This window comes from Nymphaea colorata, chromosome 8 (assembly GCF_008831285.2).
Source record: "Nymphaea colorata isolate Beijing-Zhang1983 chromosome 8, ASM883128v2, whole genome shotgun sequence".
Classification (NCBI taxonomy): Eukaryota; Viridiplantae; Streptophyta; class Magnoliopsida; order Nymphaeales; family Nymphaeaceae; genus Nymphaea; species Nymphaea colorata.
In genome coordinates, this window is record NC_045145.1 from 14369359 (window position 1) to 14391666 (window position 22308).

The 22308-nt window shown below is 40.3% G+C and overlaps 3 protein-coding genes across 5 annotated transcripts; all 3 read left to right on the plus strand.

The window, feature by feature from the left end:
• The first annotated feature begins 1983 nt into the window (after positions 1-1983).
• LOC116259425 (plant cysteine oxidase 1-like) lies at positions 1984-3653 on the plus strand. Of its 2 annotated transcripts, none has more exons than XM_031637236.1 (5): positions 1984-2197; positions 2295-2437; positions 2559-2721; positions 2879-3082; positions 3521-3653. In XM_031637236.1, the coding sequence occupies exons 1-5, from the start codon at positions 2092-2094 to the stop codon at positions 3619-3621; spliced, it is 717 nt and encodes a 238-aa protein (XP_031493096.1). In that variant the 5' UTR covers positions 1984-2091; the 3' UTR covers positions 3622-3653. The 2 variants fall into 2 exon arrangements, with proteins under 2 accessions (XP_031493096.1, XP_031493097.1); XM_031637237.1 differs by having other exon boundaries at positions 2882-3082.
• A 6210-nt stretch (positions 3654-9863) lies between these two features.
• On the plus strand, positions 9864-12899 carry LOC116259443 (serine/threonine-protein kinase SAPK2-like). Its single transcript, XM_031637268.2, has 9 exons — positions 9864-10281; positions 10429-10503; positions 11207-11308; positions 11413-11466; positions 11556-11648; positions 11712-11804; positions 11900-12004; positions 12090-12188; positions 12291-12899. The coding sequence occupies exons 1-9, from the start codon at positions 10162-10164 to the stop codon at positions 12561-12563; spliced, it is 1014 nt and encodes a 337-aa protein (XP_031493128.1). The 5' UTR covers positions 9864-10161; the 3' UTR covers positions 12564-12899.
• Positions 12900-16340: 3441 nt separating this feature from the next.
• Positions 16341-21825, plus strand: LOC116259337 (uncharacterized). 2 transcript variants are annotated; one of them, XM_031637087.2, is made up of 2 exons: positions 16343-17589; positions 21480-21825. In XM_031637087.2, the coding sequence occupies exons 1-2, from the start codon at positions 16397-16399 to the stop codon at positions 21487-21489; spliced, it is 1203 nt and encodes a 400-aa protein (XP_031492947.1). In that variant the 5' UTR covers positions 16343-16396; the 3' UTR covers positions 21490-21825. The 2 variants fall into 2 exon arrangements, with proteins under 2 accessions (XP_031492948.1, XP_031492947.1); XM_031637088.2 differs by lacking the exon at positions 21480-21825 and having other exon boundaries at positions 16341-17593.
• Positions 21826-22308: the final 483 nt, after the last annotated feature.

Sequence of the window (22308 nt, forward strand, 5' to 3'; positions counted from 1 at the left end):
GTCGAATTCAAGCTGGAAATTTAACGTAGAAAACTCGAGCTCGACTCCTTCATACAACAGGTTCGAGCTCGACTCATTTAACTCATTTCTGGTAAGTTTGTTTGGTTTCTTTTAACTCGTTTAGTTGTTCGTTTGTCTATCTTCTCATTATATTTCAACATTCATTATGCAGTTTGAGCTGAGTCAAGTTTAACCAAGTGGAGTCCTTGCAATTCGAACTTAACTCGTTTAACGTTTCAAGTATACATTTAAATTGGAGCTGATTCCATAGTCTCATCCTTTCACGTTTATGTTTGGATGACACTACAGAATTAGGTTTTGGAAGTGAAGCACGGTTTTTGTTCTGTAAAACCATGTTTTCAAAGTGTTTGAGAAACTCAGTTTTGATAAAATTTACTTTTGTTTTAAAAAAAAAAAAGAGTGAAAAACCTTACCTCCCTTCCTCATGTTTATATTCATTAAAAAAAAAAAACCAAGTTTTGGAGTTGCCGTCAAACAAGTAAACCAAATTTGAAAAACTTAGTTTCTAATTTCTTATTCATAAAACTAAAGCTTTGAGTGTCATCCAGACGCCTCCCCAATAACACTCATATATTTGAAATGGAACAAGGAGAGCCGTCATCAACTCTTCATTGAAAGAAAAATAAAAAACAAAAAAAAAATTATATAAGTTAATATTAAAATAATTGAAAAATCAATTACTTTATTTTCTCTCATAATTATGGGCTGTGTGGAGGATTTAGAAACTCGTTTGTCTTTCGCAATCTGCTCTTACGGCCTCGCCCAAACCAATTAACACCAAGCCTACGTGGCAAGTGGGTGCCTCGTGAATGGATAAGTACGGACACGTCACCAGCTCGAAACACGCAGAAGCGCGGCCTGAACGTTTTTGGAGACGCTTTTGGCAAAATGACGAAATTGCACCCGAAGCCGATTCGCTCGTTGACCACATGGATCCCCAAATCACCGAAATGAACGGGCAGTTTGTTTAGACCCAAACGGTGGGAAGCGAGTTTAAAAAAAGTATCTACAGTTGCTCCCAAGAGCGTAAAACTTTTTCATAATAAAGAAAATGTAAATAAACATCTTTGCAGATTTTGGTAGAAAAACCAAAGCATTGAGATCATCCACAGATTACTTTCATAAAAGAATGGCGGCCCAGTTTTCTGAAATAATCAAACCAAGGTAACTTGTTTGTTTGGACTCACTCAGAACCGAGCTAACCCTGGAACTTGGGAAAGCCAAGCTAGCTAAAAAAATCAAGAGAGTGCGATGGTAAATTATTCGAAAAAAGAGGGGTAAAGCTGCTCATGCTTTTACTAAAAAGGACAGTTGCGCGTGGGCCCCGCCTTCCCCCAATGTGGATAAGAAAGACAGTGCCCTCCCACAGAAAGGGCCCCATCCGCAGTCTCCTCGCGCAAACTTAGGTCTTTCGGCCCTGGCATAACCCGGCCGGCCATGTGCCGTCGTCGGCCATGATGAAAACGCCGGAATGGTCTAGAGCTTGAACCCAGTCGTCCTTTGTGATCTAACAAGCACCTCCTAGATCTAAGTGAAACAAGGTTCGAGCCGAGCCCCAATTTGGGTCTTACTCGACTCTCCAAGTCAAAGGGTGAAGTAGGATGGACTCCCCTGGCCTAACGCCCGTGCTTTGATGAATGATAATGCCCACACACACGAGTCTCCCACCGGAATGACACCAGACCTATGTCTCGGCCCACGGGCTAGACCGGCCGGCACGTCTCCAACCCATTCTTCCTCTCTCTTTAATTAGTGCTCTCATGACCATTCTTTAAGCAAGAAAGCCGTATCAAAAGAAACTGGCGGTGCAATGAAATAAATTATTATATTCATGCGCCCCAGAGAGAGAGAGAGAGAGAGGCCCATTGAATGGGGGAAAAGCGAGCCCCCGGGTTTGAAAATTCCGTTGATCCGTTAAAAGCCGGAAACCATCTCTGATCTTCTGCTCTCTCCCGCAAGAAAACGTATACGTGCATTTCTTCTCCCTCAATCTCTCCGTAGTTGAGAAATAGAGTGCGAGCAGATAGTCGTCGTGACTTTGAAGGCGAAGGAGAAGAGAGAGTGACAGCCATGGAGACGACCAAACTACAGCGTCTCTTCGACGCCTGCAACGAGGTTTTCACAGATGAGGAACCTCCTTCTTACAGGCAGATTCAGTGGCTGAGACACCTCCTAGGTGCATGAAAAGAAACTAAAACGCCCCCACGCCCCAAACTCTCTCTCTCTGTCTCTCTCCCTCTAACAGGCTCTTTCTGTATCGTTGTGCTGAGCAGATTCAATGGAAGCATTGGACGTTGGAATCAATGAGTTCGGGGAGGGAACACCAGACCACACTAATCGCTACAGAAAACTGGTAGATGGGCAATCCTTAACGAGCATCACATATATTCACATCTACGAGTCGGAGTATTTTTCGGTGAGTTTTTCATACGACATGCCGCCGCCGGCGACGTCTGTGCTACTCGATCTTTTAATGAGGAAGAAATACTGAAACGGAGAAGGTCTTGATGTTGTTTTTTTTTTTTTCTTTCTTTCAGATGGGGATCTTCTGTTTCCCGGCGGGAGCTAGCATACCTTTCCACGACCATCCAGGGATGACCGTTCTGAGCAAGCTACTCTATGGCTCCATGTATCACAAGGCATACGATTGGGTTCTCCCCACCAAGTTGGCTCATTTGAAGGATCGTCATACTAGAACAGGTCAGCCATTATTGCGCTACATGTGAACTAACTGCCATTGATTCTCTCTTTCTCTCTCTCTCTTTTGTAACTGAGAGAGATGATGAGTCTTTATAATAATTAAGAGAGATTGAGATTTATAATAATTAACAACGTGGATGGGTTGGAACGGATGCAGTAGGGCTGGCTGGGTTGGCCGTGGACGAAGTGCTGGAAGCGCCGTGCCAGCCGAGCGTGCTGTTCCCGAGAAGCGGCGGCAACATCCACTCCTTCACCGCTCTGACGCCCAGCGCCATCTTGGACGTCCTCTCCCCTCCTTACAACGACGAGTTGGGGCGGCCCTCCACCTACTTCTACGAGCTACCAATCCGAGCCTTACCAGGTAGCTATTACACTTGTGATGTTAAAGTTCCAGTCTGATTCTCTCATTTGTAAAAGCTCTAGCAGTTTCTTAGGTTTAATTTCAAAGTTCTCGCTTTGAGCTCTAGAATTGAGAAAAAGGAATTTTTTGGGGCACTTCGAGTCATTTCCGATCTCACATTTTCTCCTTTGCTTTTCATGAATTTCTCACTCAACCATTGTTGTTATGACTTATTTGTGACATGTTTTGCTGATTTGCTTCAAATTTTTTACTTTTATTGATAAACACCGAGCAATTTTTTTTTCGAAGAAGCAATGCAGTTTTCGAGTTACTATAGTTTTTTTTTTAAAAAAAAAAAATCGACATAAAATCAGTTCTTCTTTTGTGGCAATGCTCTCCACATATAAACATATGGGCAGCTGATTCATATAGATTGTGGGGTTTGATATGTTGTTTCAGGCTACGCGGTGTTGGAGGAGAGAGATTTGCCTGAAGATTTGACCGTTGAGGGAGCGCCATACCTTGGGCCTAAGCTCACCCTTGACGCCATCAATAATTAATTAGCACAAAAAACCGCAGAGTTGAGATCATATCTGTATATATCATCTTTTTGTTTCAAATTTTCCCCACGGATCATCGTGTATGTAGCTCATGAATTTTGCACAGAAAAAGCCTCTTGTTCGTCCCTTGCACTTTTCCCTTTTTTATTTACGCCCTCAGAGACAGAGCGAGTTGAATCTGTCCTCCTTCTAAATTAGTATAGTTTATATATATACATAATTGTTAAGTACCAATGTGATAAGATACAAACTTATTATTATGAGTTATGACGCTATTAGGGTTGAAGAATATACAGCAAACCTTCGCCATGACGTGTGGTTGGGGAGAAGTTTGCGTTTTATTTTACGTGATTTTGGTGATCGTGCTTCTTCATCACACCCGAAAAACCTTGTGCTGCGCGATTAATCAGCTGTTTAGGCCCTTCAACCTTTACTTGGAATTTGGATCCGGGTTAACTTGTGATCCAAGATTTTCCTGTCAATTCCTTGTGCTAGAGCCGGGGGAAATGCCAAGGTGCGGGATTTTATTTGAACCTAGCTTGGTCCAAAATTCACTCCGGTTAGTTTGGTTTGAAAAGAACAATCCAACCCGAGTAATTAATTGATTTCATTGCGATCATCTCTACAAGATGCTAGATCAGCACATCCTGTTTTGAATTAAACAAACAGAGGTCATTGCTTCTCCTTGGGTGTAAAGAAGGAAGCATTGTTGGTGAAATTATAATCTTGAAGAAGCAATTTAGAAGGTTTGTTTAAAAATTGGGTTTTCTTCTCCAAGTATGCTAAAAATAAAATAATGGATGAAGACAAAGGGTCAAGTGTTGCAGGGGGGACGGAAAAAGTGTTCATTCCCGACCTGTCAAACTGCATAAAAGTAGTTCTGATAAAGTGCATTAAAGAAAAGAAGTCTGACGGCGGAACCATGGAAGTGACACGAATCTATAGCATGCGTTTGGCAAGGCTTCTAATTGCTCATGAAGTGAACAAAACAAGAGCGGATCCCATCGGAGATATGCTTGCAGTTTCTGCATGTGATTTTGCACATAGATTCTAATTCAGATAAGGGCTGGCTGTAGTTCCAACCCCAGTCATATTTTTTCTGCTGCACCCACAATATGAGAATTTGTTGCACTTCCGGCGGCGTAAAAGCGTGTAATTATCATGCTTGTACAAAAAAAATGTTTTTAGCCGACTTAGAACCCTATCTAGTCGTTTAGTAAAAAGTAACGTTCGCGAGTGTTCTATGATTTGGGTATAGTCGAAAACATCTAAATTCATGATGAATTTATCTCAATTTTTGAAACAAGTTCATGGAAGTATATTACAGATTTGGTGACATCTTTAAATGTAAGGAGTAGAAACTGAATTTATAAAGCACCAAGTGCCACCAAAATGATGTTTTCAAGAGGGCATGAATAATATGGTCAAGGCACGAATCAGGTTTCACAAACTGATCATATTTTCACAAAACTTGCTTTTTAAAATAATGTTGGTTTAGGCAACTTAATTATTTTTGTAACAGTTAAGACAGAAGAATCTATTGCACCAACTTTTTATGATGGCGTTTGACAATAAGCATATGTAAACGCCGGCAGATAGCAATCGGAGTCCATGCATGAACCATAATCGATCGATTTGTTGGTAAAGTCTACAATCCATGTTCATTTCTAAGCACTTCCAGGGAATGGGATGGCTGAAAAGATTCAGCCACTTTTTCGCTGCATTCAGTAGGAGAAATTCAGTAGGAGTACACAGATTTCAAGCGGATGGGAAGTGGAAACATCACGAGAAAAGCAACTTATTCTACGAAGCCCTTTGGCGTAAACCGGTGGGAGATTGATTAAGTCACCTTTTTTTCTTTTCTTTTTTTTCTACCAGGCGTTGGTTTCATACACGATAAAGCACTCGTGTCTCGTAAATACGAAGCATCGGCTTGCAAGACTCGATTCATTCTCCTTTTTGGGTGATTGACACCCATTCCATTCCAGTATATGGTGCCTTAATTGAAGAAAATGAAATCCTCTCATATTCTTACGTATTATTCTATTCGTATTATAAGGCCGCTTGCTATTGCATTTCCGGATTGACATAATGCAATATATCGGCCGATAAGACGCGACTTTTACAATTGGCGTGAACGAAGGAAGGGCGTTCCCTCCAACATACTCGAGAACATGATGGCAAGGCTTCTTGTAAGTAAGTAAGTTGGGGCATTCTGGCACACTCGTTTCCCACGGAATCTGGAGAAACCGTGTCCGTCCTTGAAGAAAAAGATGTGCAGGCGGCCGTGGGAAGCAAAGGATATGAATCTGAGTACAGTACAGCTCACCTCCAAAAGCAATCGGTTTGGATGAATTCTGTGGCTCCGTTGTTGTCCTTGTATCCCGTTCAAACAATGGAAGCCACATGTTTGTGCTTCTGCAATTTCAGAGATCCCAAAACCTATAAAACTATTCCTGAAAAGCAATAACTTGTGGCTCATCTCCCTAGTTGGAAGACCGGCTACTCAGCAGTACGTAGACTCTTCTATTCATTAATGTTGATTCAAAGCCGTGCGTTAAGTTTGTCAAACTGACGTATAATGATATTTAAATAATATGATAAAAAATGTCAAGTATATAATATATACAAAAAAATAATGTCACAAAAAGTCAAGTTTAAAACGTAGTTGTCACTCCCATTTATTAATAGAGCAGAGACATGTATTAGGCGACACAAGTTAAGGGTGTAAACTAACAATGATGCAGCCTCAATTAGGATAGAATCAGAAATATCATTTTTAAAATATCATTTTTCAAAATTTTTATGTAAGACAAATGATTTTTTTTTAAATTTACATGTAAATTTATAAAGAAATTAGGAGGGGCCAGAGCCCTTGCGAGCCCCCCCTCGACTCAGCTCATGCCTTTCTCAGGTGAAGGGGAAGGGTGCGGGCCTCGGTTCTTGCTCAAGAAATATAGTCCTTCCATCTAGAAGACATTTAAAAGACTCTTGCCCTATGCATATGGCTTTTCTAGATGTATAATTACATATAGATCATCAGTTGTTACATCCATTATTATTCAAATATTAACTTCAAAAAATTTAAACTGTTGTTTTACTTAAAGTTTCTTTCACGAAGCCGTTATTTTTTAAGCTCTGCATGTAGGGACTCGGCTCAACCATGCTGGTGCCCATGCATCTGTAGGTTAATTGACTGCACATCACTCACTCACTGTATGATGCGTTCGTGGGTATGATGCTAACATTGCTCTTAATCATAGTTGGCAAATAATGGCTGACCCAACAATCGCTCGAGTCAGCTCGCATTGCTAAAAATGCCTGTCACACAAGTCAAGGTTTGCCCGACTTGCTCCTGATCACCCCTAATTCGAGCCTACTCACCCCTAACTGGCTCGATTCAGCTACAATGATTTACATTACAATTATTTTAAAACTTGACCGAGTCAACAAGTTAACACCTTGACTCAATGACCGGATCATTTGTCGATCCGAGTCCGAGTCACTGGTTTGCACCATGATCTTGCTTGGTTGTTGTATGAATGAGCTCAATTTAAAAAAGAAAAAAAGAAAACGGTTCTCAAATTTGAAAAATACTAATATGACCAGAAGAACTAGAAATGAATTCACATGCATAGAGGTGGGTGTTGGGCCAGGCCGCTGGTGGGGCCCAGTACCCGGCCCCTAAAGGGTCCAGCTCAAAAAACAGGGCCCAGTAATATTAAAAAAAATTATTATTATTTAAATTTAATAATATATATTTTATTATTTAAAATATAATTTATATTTAAAAATATTATTTTATAATTTAAAAATATTTTTGTATTATAATGAGGCCGAACCAACCTGACCCGGCCCGATGCCCACCCCTACAACATGCACGAAAAACACCCATACCAAACTCACGGGATGTATAACATATCCTAGAAATGTTCGGACACTACTTACGTCCCTATCGATGATTAAATGTCCCTACACTTGGTTCACAACTGGGCGCGTTTCCGCCGGTAAAGCTAGATGATCAGCTTCTATAGGAGGGAGCAAGGCTAAGCTGGTCCTTTCCTTGACCATGTAGACTATTATTCAAGGGGCCGGACTAAGTCAGTACTTAAATTGGCAACCATAAAAACTGTGGCTTCCATCGTGAGGTAGTTGTTAAGTAAACCTTTACTCAAGTAGTCATGGAAGGACCTAGAAATTTTCACAAAGGGGCACTAGCTATATGTGAATTCGAAAACAGCTATGAAATTCCTATATAAAAATAACCATCTTTTGTTGCACTCAATTCTCCAAGTAAAAAATTATTATTCGATCCAAAGTGGCATCTATGTATAGCCAGGTCTCTCCAGGTAGATCATCCCAAGTTCAATCCTCAACGTGCACCCTTCAGTCGGCGTGCAAAGCGATGCCCCGTATCAAAGCATATTCATCGGCTGATACTTTATTTTTTGGCTCGTTGTCCATAGGATATGGGACAGACACATGTTTTTTTTTTTTATTTAAAGCAATAAAACTTGTAAGATTGTTGTAAAATTATAAAAGAAGAGATCAATATAGGATATAAGAGTACTTTTGTTGGCTAATCTTATATGAGAGATACCCAAAGAGGTTGAAGGTGAGAAGCGGTACATGATACAATATTTGGAAAAGTAGACTTAGTTTTAAGGCAGGCCCCCACACACATAAAGCTTATTAGCTCAGCTAATGCACAAGCTTGCATGCATATAATACTTGTCGATAATTCAAAGTTGAATTATTCAGTGGACGGTTCAACGATTCAAGACTGCCACCCGTCCACTTCAAATATTTAGTAAGTTTTTTATTTTGATTTTGTTCGTATATTTTTAACTTATACACATCTCACGCATTGCGCACTGTTCGGAAGGGCGGGCGCTTCATGATTGGGTTGGGTCAGAACCTGAATCGGTTCAGGTCTGATACAGTACTTACTAGACAATGAAGAGAAGAACCCCAAAACTTCATCCGCTTAATACCAAAGTCTTTAACTCAAAATTGATGCATTTTAAACAACTTGATCTACGAACCAAAATTGAGAAAAACAATATTATCACAGGGAGTTGGCATGATTTGGGTGGAATATGGGGAACATATAAAGTCAAGATAATGTTTTTTTTTTTGTATTCTTATGAATGAACCATCGAGAGATCCAAAGAGCCCGAAAAGCAATTGGATAAAGTAAGATCTTTACGCGTGTCAGAAACATATTCACTTCAATTGCTTTTGTAAATTACCTGTAAAAATCAGTGAAAAAACTAGAAATTTAAATTTTTTAGAAAAACTCCAATGACCGGTATGGATAAAGCCGATTTTGCATCCGAAGTTAGTTTCGAATCCCTTTTTAACGTTAAAGTACGATTTTTTAAACGTGGTTTTTCTGTAATTTTCGTTAGATAGGAAAGCAGGGTCCTTCTGAGGAAAAACGGAACGGAAAGAAAATGTATGAGCGTCCTTCTCCGTGTCATGCCGCCCTCAAACTACGGGGTTGGCTCGCCCATGCCCCATTCTGTAACGATTCCCTTTCACGGGGAAGCGCGCACCCACAGTGCGTCGGCCCACGTGTAGGGCTGCTGCATAGATGCCCACTTCCCCTGGACCGACCTCATGCACCCCCTGACTCGGTTTGCCGACTAGGTTTAAAGCGGTACAATGTTGTACCGGTTCAATGGATGCCGTCGTATCGTCTCGTTAAGACCAGTGAAGCAGTCATTAGATGGATGGCTTTTTCGTCCTCCTTTTTAACCTTTTTTTTTTTTTTTGGCGGGATTTCTACTGGTACTATATCTTAATATTTTTTTATAAAGTATCTTATTTTAAAAGGATTTTGGTAACAGGGTCTGGGAACCCTGCTTTGAACCTTGAAAGATTAAACTCGTTACGTGGACCAGGTAAAACCGAATGATGTTTGCGATGGTAAAATCTCGGTCAAGAAGGAATAAAAAATCTCAAGTCAGTAAGAATCTCTTTCTCTCTCTCTCTCTCTCTCATCCTAATTCAGTGAGAAATGGTTGGCTCCTAAAATTTTTCACTAGTTTTATTGTTTTTATCACAAACATGAATGGAAGTGCAGAGCATACAAACAGAAAACGTCTTCTCCAGTTCTTTAATGCTGCTTTCTTTTGTTGGTTCAAGATGGACGCGTGTGTCCATCGGTTCACAGAGGACTCGGTTTGTGGGGATGCAAAGCAAACGGTCGGCCAGGTACGGGACGACGCGGTTGGACTCGGTGTCTTCCTTCTTCACGGCTCCATCTCAGAGGGCTTTTTGCGACAGAAATGAACTGTATTTGACGGTGGGACATGAACGGCGTGGCCCCCACCGCCTCATTGTAGAGCTCCCACAGTGGTGGTGAACTGTTGCCGTGTCTTTCATACAAGAGTTTTTGGCAATAATTGTCCCTTTTGTTTGGAACGTTATCGTCTTTCTTCTGCTATATTAAATACACCTCAACAGGGGTTGTGGGTATCATTGAGAATCAACAAGTTGGACCTCTTCCTTTGGTAGATATTCTTCAGAGCAGAGATGGAGCGGTATGAATTGGTGAAGGATATTGGTTCGGGGAATTTTGGGGTCGCCAAGCTGGTCAGAGATAAGAGAACAAGGGAGTTGTTTGCTGTAAAGTATATTGAGAGAGGGCAGAAGGTGAGGAATTATCTTTATTTTTTGTTGGTTTTGATCCGTAAGCAAAAAAACAGAAATTGTTTGTTGGTTACAGTTTAAAGAATTAGGTGTTGTGGGCAGCCTGGTTTCTGACGATTTTTCTTCTCTTATTCGTTTGTCTGTTTGCAGATTGATGAAAATGTTAAGAGAGAAATAATGAACCACAGGTCTTTGAAGCATCCTAATATAGTTCTGTTTAAGGAGGTAATGATGCTTAATGCTCCAGTGAATTTGAGCAAGTCATAGCACGTAGGGGAACAGGGGAAGTAGCCTGTTCACTTTCTGTTGAAGGCATTCTATTATGGTTTAGGACTGAGATATTTAGAGCACTTCTTTGTTTTTAATGGAGTTGCAAAGAGGAAAATTGCCAGTAAGATTGGTCGTTTCAGAATGTATTCCGTTCATTTCTTTCATTTCCTTTTCTATGCCTTTTGATTCTTCTAGAGCACGAATTTTTGGAAGTTCGTAGCCGTCATGTTCTAGGTGATGTATTTTTTCTGAAGAATTTCAGTCCGGCTTTGAGAATTCCGCTGTCTACCCTGCTGTGTCGATAGAAAGGGACAGGATATCTTTTCGTGCGTCAATGGATAGTTAGGCATTGGAGAAAAGATAAAATTGGCAGCGAAATAAGAACTGAAGCCATGGTTATCCTGCTGCACTGAAGCGGCTTATCATGAGTGCGTAACTGAGTTTCGTTTGGATCATTAATGTATTAGGTACTGGATGTGATGATCAAATCAGTAACTCTTTCATCTAAGGTTCTTTGCTTTGTTCAGGTTCTAAGAGTGTATAAGAGTTTGCCTGATTTGATACTTGTTTTTCTTTCAATTGCTTAAGCACATATTATCATCAGCATGCTGATCAGCTGTTGACATTACCGTGTTGATGATCTGAATGTCTTATGCAGGTACTGCTAACCCCGACTCATCTAGCCATAGTGATGGAATATGCTGCAGGCGGAGAGCTTTTCGAGAGAATATGCAATGCTGGGAGATTCAGTGAGGATGAGGTCCACTAGCAACTTCTTTACTAAATAATTAATATGTTCCTGTTCATTTGGTATAATCCGCTTTTGGGAGCTCAATATTTTGTATATTGATGTACTTGGAACAGGCAAGATTCTTTTTCCAACAGTTGATATCTGGTGTCAGCTATTGCCATTCCATGGTTCGCGACCATCTCCATCACAAGCATTGATTTTTGTGCTGTAATTCTTGTTGCCTTCCTTCACTTTTGTCTTTATCCCTTCGTTTCAGGAGGTTTGCCACAGAGATCTCAAACTTGAGAACACTCTCTTGGATGGAAGCACTGCTCCTCGCCTCAAAATTTGTGACTTTGGCTACTCAAAGGTAACCTAAGTGAAAGAAGTTTGTATTGCAGCTCTTATACTCATGTGATCTCTCTATTTGCAGTCATCTGTTTTGCATTCTCAACCAAAGACTGCAGTCGGAACGCCGGCTTACATAGCCCCGGAGGTGTTAGCTAGGCGTGAATATGATGGCAAAGTGAGTCTTACTGTGTTCAGAGGTTTCTGTGAATTATTTTGTTTATCCCGAGAGTTTTCATAGAGAATTTGGCATTCAATTCCTGGAATTTACAGGTTGCAGATGTTTGGTCTTGTGGAGTTACCCTCTATGTCATGCTTGTTGGTGCCTATCCTTTTGAGGATCCAGAAGATCCTAAAAACTTTAGGAAGACAATTACAGTATGTCCTTTAACTGTTTTCTTCTCCAACTATTTTCTTTCTTACCAACACTAGTAAATCTCCATGACCTTTGTACTTTTGACAGCGAATACTTGGTGTCCACTACTCTATTCCCAATTATGTTCGTGTTTCTGCCGAATGCAGGCATCTTCTCTCTCGAATATTCGTTGCTAATCCCGAGAAGGTAAACCATCCAAGCATTGTTTCAGTGGTAGTGATTAACAGCACCAGTTTGAGATTCGAATTATGCACCACCCATTTCCTTCTTGTATACTGTTGACGACAGAGAATTACCATTCCTGAGATAAAAAGCCACCCCTGGTTTCTAAAGAACTTGCCGCTGGAGCTGATGGAAGGAGGAGCAGGAAACTGCATGAACGATGATCCAGAGCATCCTCCTCAAAGCATCGAAGAAATAATGAGGATTGTACAGGAAGCGCAGAAGCCGGCTGAGGTGCCACAGCTTGGTGGGCATCTGCTCGGTGGTAGCATGGATTTTGACGACATGGATGCAGATGCGGATCTAGATATTGATAGCAGTGAAGATTTTGTTTGTTAAGCGTGGGAAGAACCTTTGATGAAATGCACATGGAAAGAAACTGGAAGATCTCACAGTAGCCTGCTCTGTTCACCTCAGGGAGAGAATTTTCCCATTAGTTGCTCATTGTCTGCTTGCGCATTGGTTGCCATGTCGCCCCGACTGTGATTTTCTGCTGTTTGGAGAACAAAATTGTGATTTTTTTACGCTTTTTTCAAGTGATAGGTGATGCAAGTCTGGTTCATACACCATGTAACATGGCCGTTTGTAAAGGGCCCTGCAGCGGCTTGCGACTATTGTGCTATCACCAGTGTCATGTCCGATCAATTTTCGTAATAGATTGCTCGTTTCTTTCTACCGTCAGTTTAACGGCATTAATGCGCATTAATCATATATATATATATATAATCTTTTTCCAGAATTGCTTGGCCACTATTCGTGAAAGGGAAAGAGTTGAACGCAATGTCTGTTTTGAAAGGTTGGGGAATCACTTGGTGTGGTAGCATAAATGTGAACTCGGTTGGTGCGTCTCAAAGGGAACCATTTCATTGAATGAATTGGAAATCGCGGACGGAAAGGGTAGGAAAACTTTTGGGTTGAAAGGGAGAGGGAAAAAAAGGTTCATGAACATGTCTCCCATGTATGTTTTGACAAAACAAACCAACCATATTCAATTACTTATCATGCCAAGCCCTATGATGTGAATATGTGGGTGCGTGTGTGTGTGTATAGGACAAGATTTTGAGTGTGTGTGAGGGAATAACAGGACAAGATTACAAGAGAATGAGAGAAACTTAACTGATTTTTAGAGAGAGCTGAAGTTCCTATCAAACCTAATATATATAATGTATATAAACCTCTTATCCATTAATATATATAATGAAATATACATTGGGGTGCCACCCTCATTGCACTTTCAGTGATTTAAAATTGAAACTAACTGCCTACCAACTTTTACCTAAGAAGGTTGAGATGAGTATAGTATAAGATTCCCCTTTTATCAAACTCTTATTTTTTGCAGAGTGACTTTTTACTCTCAAGAACGTCAATATCCTCACTTCCTTTTGTTCCATCTCTCATCTTGAATAATAGTCAGTATCGTATTATTTCTTCACATAGTTAATTATACATTTTCACGAGATTATTATAATCACAACTAACCATATTTTAGTGAGAAATACCATAACTTACGCATGTTCGAAAATGAGATATCGGTTTAGCCTACCAAGGTTTTGGATTTGCGTCCTTTGGCTCGCGGTTGAATATTGCGCGGACAGGGAGTTTCAAAAACTTAATTAATCTCGAGACATTCTGTCTCATAAATACAAGGTGCCCAACAAACACGAGTTAGCCTGGTCTGCTGCTCCAAGGACTAGTTTACCCTTTTGTTGACACCATTCACATTATCTTTTCATTGTTATCCTAATCAATATCGCATGCAAGATACGGAGAATCGTTTATTAGTTCGTACAGAGCTCGGCCTTTAAGTTGCGAATAACTTTCTAGGCTTAAAAAAGGTTGAAAGATGACGTCTTGTGATTGCTTTATTAAATAAAATCCTGCTCGAGATTGATTCTGCTGATTGCGCGGACTCAAACTGTTGTATTGGATGATATTTGAAGCTCCTACATGTAACGACTTAGAACACAGAAAAAGTTACAAGATAGTGGTATGCCTCCTTATGCATGTAACCAATCCTTTCACAATCTTAAATGTGATAAGTCACCTCCACTTGCACTTACATTATCCCCTTAAAGAACTTGCATTCTGGATGTCATCACGTCATGAAAGATTTTAAAGAATTGTTTAGTGAAATGCCCAGCAACTATAGTTTATATCGTTGTAAAGCCAACCTTGTTATTTCATTTTGGCTTTTTGTTTCGAGTGATATGATCGTTGCAGCACGAATGAGTGCAGAACTGTGGCTTAACATTTAACAAAAAGTAAGTCTTTTCTAATTACTTTTCATGAAAAATTGTTTCTAACATTAAAAAAAGTCATGAAACTCATATTTTCTCTTATAAATCAAACAATTTCTACAGCGCGGCTGTTTGCACCGAAGAAGAAAAAAAAGAAGAAATTTGTAGTCAAACTTGCATCGCCAGTCGTCCCATCCACGTATCCTCGTGACAAAGTTATGAAGCGATTGATTGAGGCCTTTGGGGCTTGTGCACCTTTCTAAATCAGAGCAGCATGGCCGGCCACGTAAATCTACAGTTTTGTTTTGTTGAAGATCAACCAACACTGAACACCGTTACGTCAAAGAAAGAGTTTTGAATGTTACTCGTGAAAAAGAAAGGTTCAATGCTGTGTCTGCCTGAAAGCTCAGTATAGCTGAGCTTAAAAACAAACGGCCTCTTGCTTGTTTGTTATAAATGGAAAAAAAGGTAATTGATGAAACCACTCGCTTTCGATCATTAAACTTTGTGTCTCTCAAATAAATGTCTTTGATTCCATTAACTTCTTCCCTTCTATTATCATCTGCGCTCCCTCCATCTAATTTGGGATCAGGTTGCACCTTGAATTCATTCTCGGTTCTATGTTCACTGAAAAGAAAAAGGAAGAAAAAATAGAGCACATTTACTTGCTAAGAAAACTCAATTGCCAGGTCCAGGGATGTACGCCCTTAAAAGTAACACGAACGTAAAAATGAATTTCAAGAAATAAACCATGCCAAAAGAGGGCATCTGATAAGAACACTGTATTTATGATGTATATTCTTAAAACTCATTATTTAAAAGCACCCATGTTTTTATTACAATCATGAACATTATTTTCATGGCATATTTTCATCCACATGCCCCCAAAACATCCTTTACATTTTTCTTAAGTGGGGTACTCAGGTGGAACAATGGCGAGACAACCGTCAGACCATTTTTTTCCGGCATCGTAAATCCGAATAAACTAACTCGTCTCTGGATTTGCCGGTTGCTGTGGTGGTGTGATACATGATAACAGATGGTACGTGACTTATGGGAACGAGAAGAAAAAGTAACATCTGATTTAGATCTACTATAAAAACATCCACGTCGAACACGACCCATGTGCAACATAGTACTCCATAACCGCGTTGTATCCTCTTTTGGTGAGTGACCTCATTGCTGACGCTTCTTCCTTCCGGCTTAAGAGTCTTTTAGTTTTAGGAAAAAAAAAAACATTTTTCTTAAGTTCGTCTATGATTTATAGACGGTTTACAAATTCACTTCTTCCTTATCCCTTAAGTGCTGCCAATAATAGAAGCAGTCTTAAGACGATATACAAAAGGTTGCATTGGTTATCAAGAAGTTCTCTGAAATCAATTGCTTAAACCCCTTCGTCTAGGCAGATTACCATCTCAAATGGGGTAGCCGCAGGCAATTTGGACTAAATTGTTCTTCAAGCATATTCTACCATGTTGTTTGACACTAGTAACTCTTCTAAAAGTGAAGTAGATTCATGAAACCCTATCAAATAACATGTTTCATAAATTTATTCCAAATTTTAAAGCAATGTTAAACCACTTCTATGGATTCAGTCTTGACCTGGTCAGACCTAAACCATCAAAGCGCCGGTGGGTTTGGACCTCGTCGGGAAACCTGGACAACACTATCAGCACTGGAAGGAACACTTTAAGCCATCGATGAAAGAAAATGGGACGGCCAGGATTGACCCGCATCTCTTCCTCATGGCAAAACTTTTCAAGACGGGCGAATCTCAGCCGTTGATGCTTAAAAGCTAACGTCTAAGATGGCATTTGTTTCGAAAGTCCATGCAGTCGCTTCGCACCTTACCGATACTCACAGGTTCCCGCTCGTCAAAAGCTGGTTCAGGCCCGTTGCTTCCCTCCGGTTTTCTACAACCGAAGACGGGGAAAAATGGCGGATGATCGTGAAGGAGCCTGCCATTGCGACAGCCAACAAGATCGTCTCCCTCCAGACGGAACCCTAGCCCGAGATTCCTGCTACTCGGAAATTCCACCTCCTCGCTCAGCCACCGACACCGGCAGTGACAGCGGCCTCTGTGCCTGCGGACGACCGTTGGCCTGGATGGCCCCTCCCCCGCCCCAGAACCAGTACAGGCCGATTCGAGCTCCGGCCATTCCCTCCACCCCGAATAGTGCTCAATCCATCATACTCGCCCCTGTCCCCCAGGCGCAGAAGGTTCCTGCCCTTTCCGCTCCGTTCCAGTTCCGGCCGCCCGCCAAACGAATCCAGTCTCCGGACGACATCCGCCGCTTCCACGACTCCGATTCCGGTAAGAACTTCCTCGGCTTCGTCGTTGCCTTGAGCGAGTCCATGCGCGGGCACAAGATCTCCGACCCCTGCCGCGACTCGCCCGTTGTCAGGGTGATAGTCGAGATTCTTGACTCCATGATCGGGTGGGTCGATGAGTTCCCTCCGGTGCAGCAGCCATCACGGTACGGGAACCTCGCGTACAGAGACTGGCATCAACGACTTTGCGATAGCGAGGGTTTGATGCTGCGGATCCTCCCCGAGGATCTCCAGTCGGCTGTGGTGGAGATCTTCCCCTATTTCACTGATAGTTTCGGGAACTCGACGAGGATCGATTACGGGACTGGCCACGAGACGAACTTTGCGGCGTGGCTCTACTGCCTGGCGAGGCTGGGCGTCCTCACGGAGGAGGATTATCAGGCCCTCGTCTCTAGGGTTTTCGTGAAGTACATCGAATTGATGAGGAAGCTGCAGACGGTTTACTGGCTAGAGCCTGCGGGTTCCCACGGGGTTTGGGGTCTCGACGACTACCATTTCCTTCCATTCATATTCGGTTCGTCGCAGTTAATCGATCACAAGTACATGAAACCGAAGTCTATCCACAATCAGGATATCTTGGATAATTTCTCCCATGAGTACATGTACCTTGCTTGCGTCGCGTTCGTGAAGAAGGTGAAGAAAGGGGTACTGGCAGAGCATTCGCCAATGCTGGACGATATTAGTGGAGTGCCGACCTGGAATAAGGTGAATAGTGGGATGCTCAAGATGTATAAGGCGGAGGTTCTGGAGAAGGTGCCGATCATGCAGCATTTTCTCTTCGGATGGATCATTAAATGGTAACCTTACCTAAATTGTTATTGTATGAAAGTTAATTGTTTCAGTTCCTTTTGCAACAGTCTCGTTGCTATTTACGAATTTTGAACGATGTGGAAACACCAGAGCTCAATGTTCTTGTTCTGTTTGGCTATGTAGTATATTCTTCGGATACTAAAATTGTTATTTGTGGATGATATACAGTTGGGAGTTAGACGTAAGCCTTTTTTTAACCTACATTCTTGTCTACTATGAGATTTTCTTCGGTTGTTAATGTGTTAATCCTACTTATTTATGGACATATGCTTCTAAGCAACATAGGCGTAGGAAAAGTAATTAATAAGCTATCAAATTCCTTGTCATTAACATTCTCTTTCTACTTATTTTGTATCTAACTTATGTTGTTGATCATTAACTCCTTTTGGTTAAGGGCTATTCTCAATGTTCATACGATGCAAAAGTGACTAGGTATTTGCTAGGATACTTCCTTGAAGACTCCAAATCAATTATTTTTACTTTCTGGGAGAAAGTAGGAAACAATATGCAGACTTGTGTGAGAATAACAAACAGAGTCTTTTGTAGGTAGATACTTTGTGATTTTTTAGTACGAACTCTGTTCCTAAGGGAATAGAAAATTATCAATCTTGTAAAAATTAAAACTTGTGATGGCAAGAACGTGGGAAACACATTTCCTCGGTAAATGAATCAGTATCACATGCTATTGCAGTCATGCGAATGGTTATTTTCATACCATTCTTGGAGAACATGATTTTCTGGTTTCACATCTTGGAAGAACATGACCTATTTCTGGCCCATTTCATTTGAAAGAGTTTATTTATTTCTATTTGTATCTATATCTTGTGTTGCCAGTATTGTATATCCTTCTTCACTCTCTATATTCTCCCTCATCTTTTCAACTTAGTTTGGTCTCTAATATGTGAAGAAACTTGAAACTTCTTTTGAGAGTGTTCAAGAACTTTCTTGTAATTACAGATTCCTGCCATTTTTTTCCCCATAGAAGAGTAAAGCCTGAAAATGCAATTTATTTTAAATCAGTTTTTGTTAGATTCAATAATCAACAAGAGGTTGTTGTCATGCAAATTGGAAAATAACATGAAATATATTCTTGAGCCCAAAATTGAACTAACACTATGGCAAAAGCATTAAGAGGGAAAAATGGTTTCTCAAGCTTACCTACTTGCAACTTCTACTGAAGTATGTCCTTTTGACAAAGATGACAAATATGATCTTTAGACCAATATAAATGAAACGCCAATGATCATCTGGATGGTACTTCTACTAGGTACTCATTCTACTGGGTACTTGCTACTTAGTTATTTGCCATTTCGAGTAGGATTCAACTCTATAGGTGCCATTGAAGGATAGTCTTTTCTTATCAAGTTTACTTTTACCTTTTGGGCTTGAGAAGCGCAGAATCTTTCTTGTGGCAAGTATATATTCATGAAAAGCATGTTTTCCTGCTTGGATTGTCTAGTTTTCTGATGCTCCCTTCACTAGTAACCTTCATGCTTTTCTTTTCTGATTCTGTCGTCTCTGCAATTCATGCCCTAGCTTGGTTATATGATTGTCTGCATAGTTTAAACAGTGACTTTGAATTTTGGATTTAACCCTAAGTAACGTGAACTCTTCCAAAAAAAAGTTGCTGTACCTAGTCAAAGCAACTTGCAGTGCAATGTGGGTGTGGATGCATGCAGGACCTGACGATCGACTTTCTTTCTTATTGAACCATTGGTAGATTCATGTATTTTGCATCCTAGTTCTTTGTTTCTAGTCTATCTATATATTTAGCCCATTTTTCTTTTCTTTTCTTTTTTCTTTTTTTTTTTCAAAAAATGCATTATCCACACTCCAGACCTCTGTGGCTAGAATCAATGCTATCATCTATCACATTAAGTTAGTCATAGATTCACATGGCCTTGGCTCATTGATGTGTTCTCAACTTCTCTTCACATTCTCAAGAGAAAATGTTGACTATTCAGGTGAATGTTGTCTAGGGGTTGTTAAACATTGTCGAGATGTTAATCTGTTAAGATTTGAAACCTTTGTAGGAAGCACTAACATTTCATAAGTCATAGCTTTATTGTTCCTGTGGTAGAGGCAATATTGCACAATGGAGAGGCATCTTTTTTACTCTGAGTAACCTTATACAAAAGCTCGATTTTTATGGTTCCAGACCTGCTATTATTTGCTAAAGCCCTGGGGCCAATAGCTTACATTTGAGCGAATGTTTGATAGAATATTTTCTTTCTGTTGATGGCCGATGAACTTTGTGGGATTTGGATAGGTTGTGGTCTGAATACATCGTGTAATTCTTTCTATTTCCATAGTAAGAGTTGTTTGCTTGCAACTATCATGGAGCTTCATCTTCCGCTGCCTTAGTTGTAAAGTTATTTATTCATCTGCACCTGGGTTTCTCTTGGTACTTGTTAAGGAAAATATTGTGATTGTGTTTTCCCATACCTTCTTTGTCCTAGCCGGGAGTAATCTCTCATTCTGCAGAGTGGCATGGGTTAAAGAAGTTTGGATATGACATGGTGTAGGTTTTCCTGTTGACATTGAGAAAAATTGAGGATATGACATGGTGTAGGTTTTTCTGCAGAGTGACCAATGCTACAGCAGGTAGTGGAAGCAGAAACTGGATGATGATTAACACATGAAAACAAAAGATGAGATGGATTTAAATAAGATGAGTAAGGGAAAAAAGATAAAAATGAAAATAAATGGGATAGGCGAAATACAGATATAAATAAATAGATAGTGGATATAAATTATTAAAGAAAAGTGGAAGCAAAACATGTGGGAGAAAATGTGGTGAAAAATCATGACCGGAGAGGGAGAACAAGAATGTTAAAAGGAAGAGAAGTGGAAACGACTGAACTAAAAAAAAATTAAACCTAACAATAAAAGAAGGATTACAGATTAAAACTGAGTGGTAATGAATGATATTTAACAGAAAAAGATACTGGTCCACAGCAGTCTCTACTCTCTAGCAACCTGGTTAGGCATCTCCGATGCTTCTCTCTGATGAAGAGCTTCACATTGAAACCTTGTAGACATAAATAAGGTTCCCAAATCATGAACATTTCCTTATCTGGAAAGTCTAAATTGAAGGTTGGTCATTCTCCAGGGAAAATTTTTTATACCTTTTGTGGTAAGGATGTCAATCTTGGAAGTGAATGAAGGGAGAGGATGTGGGGAAGAAATGACTGGAATGCAACTCTCTTTGGGTATGTAATAATTTCATTTTCAGGAGAAAGGAAGTAGGGAAGAACATTTTGAGGTGATGAAATATGATGAGAGGTGGTATTCACAATGATGACTGGGATCCCAGAGCTTGTCAGTAGTTCATACTGAGTGACTTGTTATGGGAGCTAGGGGCAGTCTTCTTTGAAGTCTTTTGAAAAAAGGCAGAATATGCAACTGTTCAGGATGTTTCTTAGGATTTAAACACAGCAACTGGACTGTAGTTGGAAGATGTTGGAGCAGTTCTCCTCTGTTGTTAAAACTAGTTGATGTAACTATTTCATCATGTAGGAAAATGCTTTTTTGCAAACGTCGAACAGCAGAGTTGTCTTGATCCTGGCTTCAACATACATAAAATACAAGCTGAACTTTTTGGCTTGAAAACCTTAATTTTCAAAAGCCTCATGGATTAGGGCCTTGGAGGCTTTTGTTAGTATATTATGCAAGTATCTGGCTTTTTGTTAGAAGTCATGGCCTGACAGTTCCTGGGACAAAGTCTCGTGTGCTGCATTTTAGCTCTATGTTGGCTGTTTGTGTTCTATATGTGCAATTTTCTTGGCAGGTTTTCCTGTAGTCTATTTTGCTGTCCTCTTGAAACCATGCTTTTAAAATGACAACCACACGCCATCTCGTGTTTGTTTTCTTTCAGGGACGAATGAACCTGTCTTGTCATTTTATCTCAATGGCAATCTTGGGCGGTGCATCATCCTCCGTTGAGAACTGCGTTAGTTTATCAAAGAATAACATTTTCCTTGCTTTCCACCGTTGGTCTGTCGTCTTGCTTTTTGGTATCACCTTCCTTCTTTTCTTGAGATTTTTGTATAGACTATAGATAGTGGTGCCTTCAAAAGGTGATGCTGCCTTGCTTTAAATTAGAATCTTTAGCCATTGAAGAGCGTTCCATGAAGCTGTGAAAAAAAATGGCGGTTCTGTGTGCCCCTAACTTTCAAGCTTTTATTGGTTTTGTCCTTTATTTGATGATTTGAATTCTATTCCATGCTCTCACGAGTTATAACTTATAATCATGGAATAAGGTGAAGTGAACCTGGCTGCCTCAATCATTTCATAAGGACTTGAACTTGAATTCTAAGGCATGTTAAACAGCTCTCATGAAAGCAATACAGATTACACGGAGACTCTTGATATCTCAGCTGCTCTTTCTTTTTGCAGCCGCTCTATAACAAAGCTACTTTTGAGAGACGGGTTTTGCAACTGTTTGTGATTCACAATTTCTGATATTTGGAGGCAGTGTTAAACAGTGAATTGTATTTTGTTGCTTTTCCAGTATTCAAAATAGAGAGAGAGAGAAAACAAACTCCTGGCCATGACGACTGTAGAGGGTATAATCGGGTAACTGAAAATAGCTCGTGATCTACATTAGTTGCTGATATGATCGGCCCTGTAGCGTGAGACGCTATGGTACTTGCACGTTCTTTGCTGTTTTGCGTTCCTTGCAAGGCTATATATATATATGTATA

Coding starts and splice junctions, on each gene's coding strand:
- LOC116259425 (XM_031637236.1), top strand. CDS start 2,092: ATGGAGACGACCAAACTACAGCGTCTCTTCGACGCCTGCAACGAGGTT. Junction 2,198..2,294: donor GTGGCTGAGACACCTCCTAG/GTGCATGAAAAG, acceptor TGTGCTGAGCAG/ATTCAATGGAAGCATTGGAC. Junction 2,438..2,558: donor ACGAGTCGGAGTATTTTTCG/GTGAGTTTTTCA, acceptor TCTTTCTTTCAG/ATGGGGATCTTCTGTTTCCC.
- LOC116259443 (XM_031637268.2), top strand. CDS start 10,162: ATGGAGCGGTATGAATTGGTGAAGGATATTGGTTCGGGGAATTTTGGG. Junction 11,309..11,412: donor GGAGATTCAGTGAGGATGAG/GTCCACTAGCAA, acceptor TACTTGGAACAG/GCAAGATTCTTTTTCCAACA. Junction 12,189..12,290: donor TCGTTGCTAATCCCGAGAAG/GTAAACCATCCA, acceptor TGTTGACGACAG/AGAATTACCATTCCTGAGAT.
- LOC116259337 (XM_031637087.2), top strand. CDS start 16,397: ATGGCGGATGATCGTGAAGGAGCCTGCCATTGCGACAGCCAACAAGAT.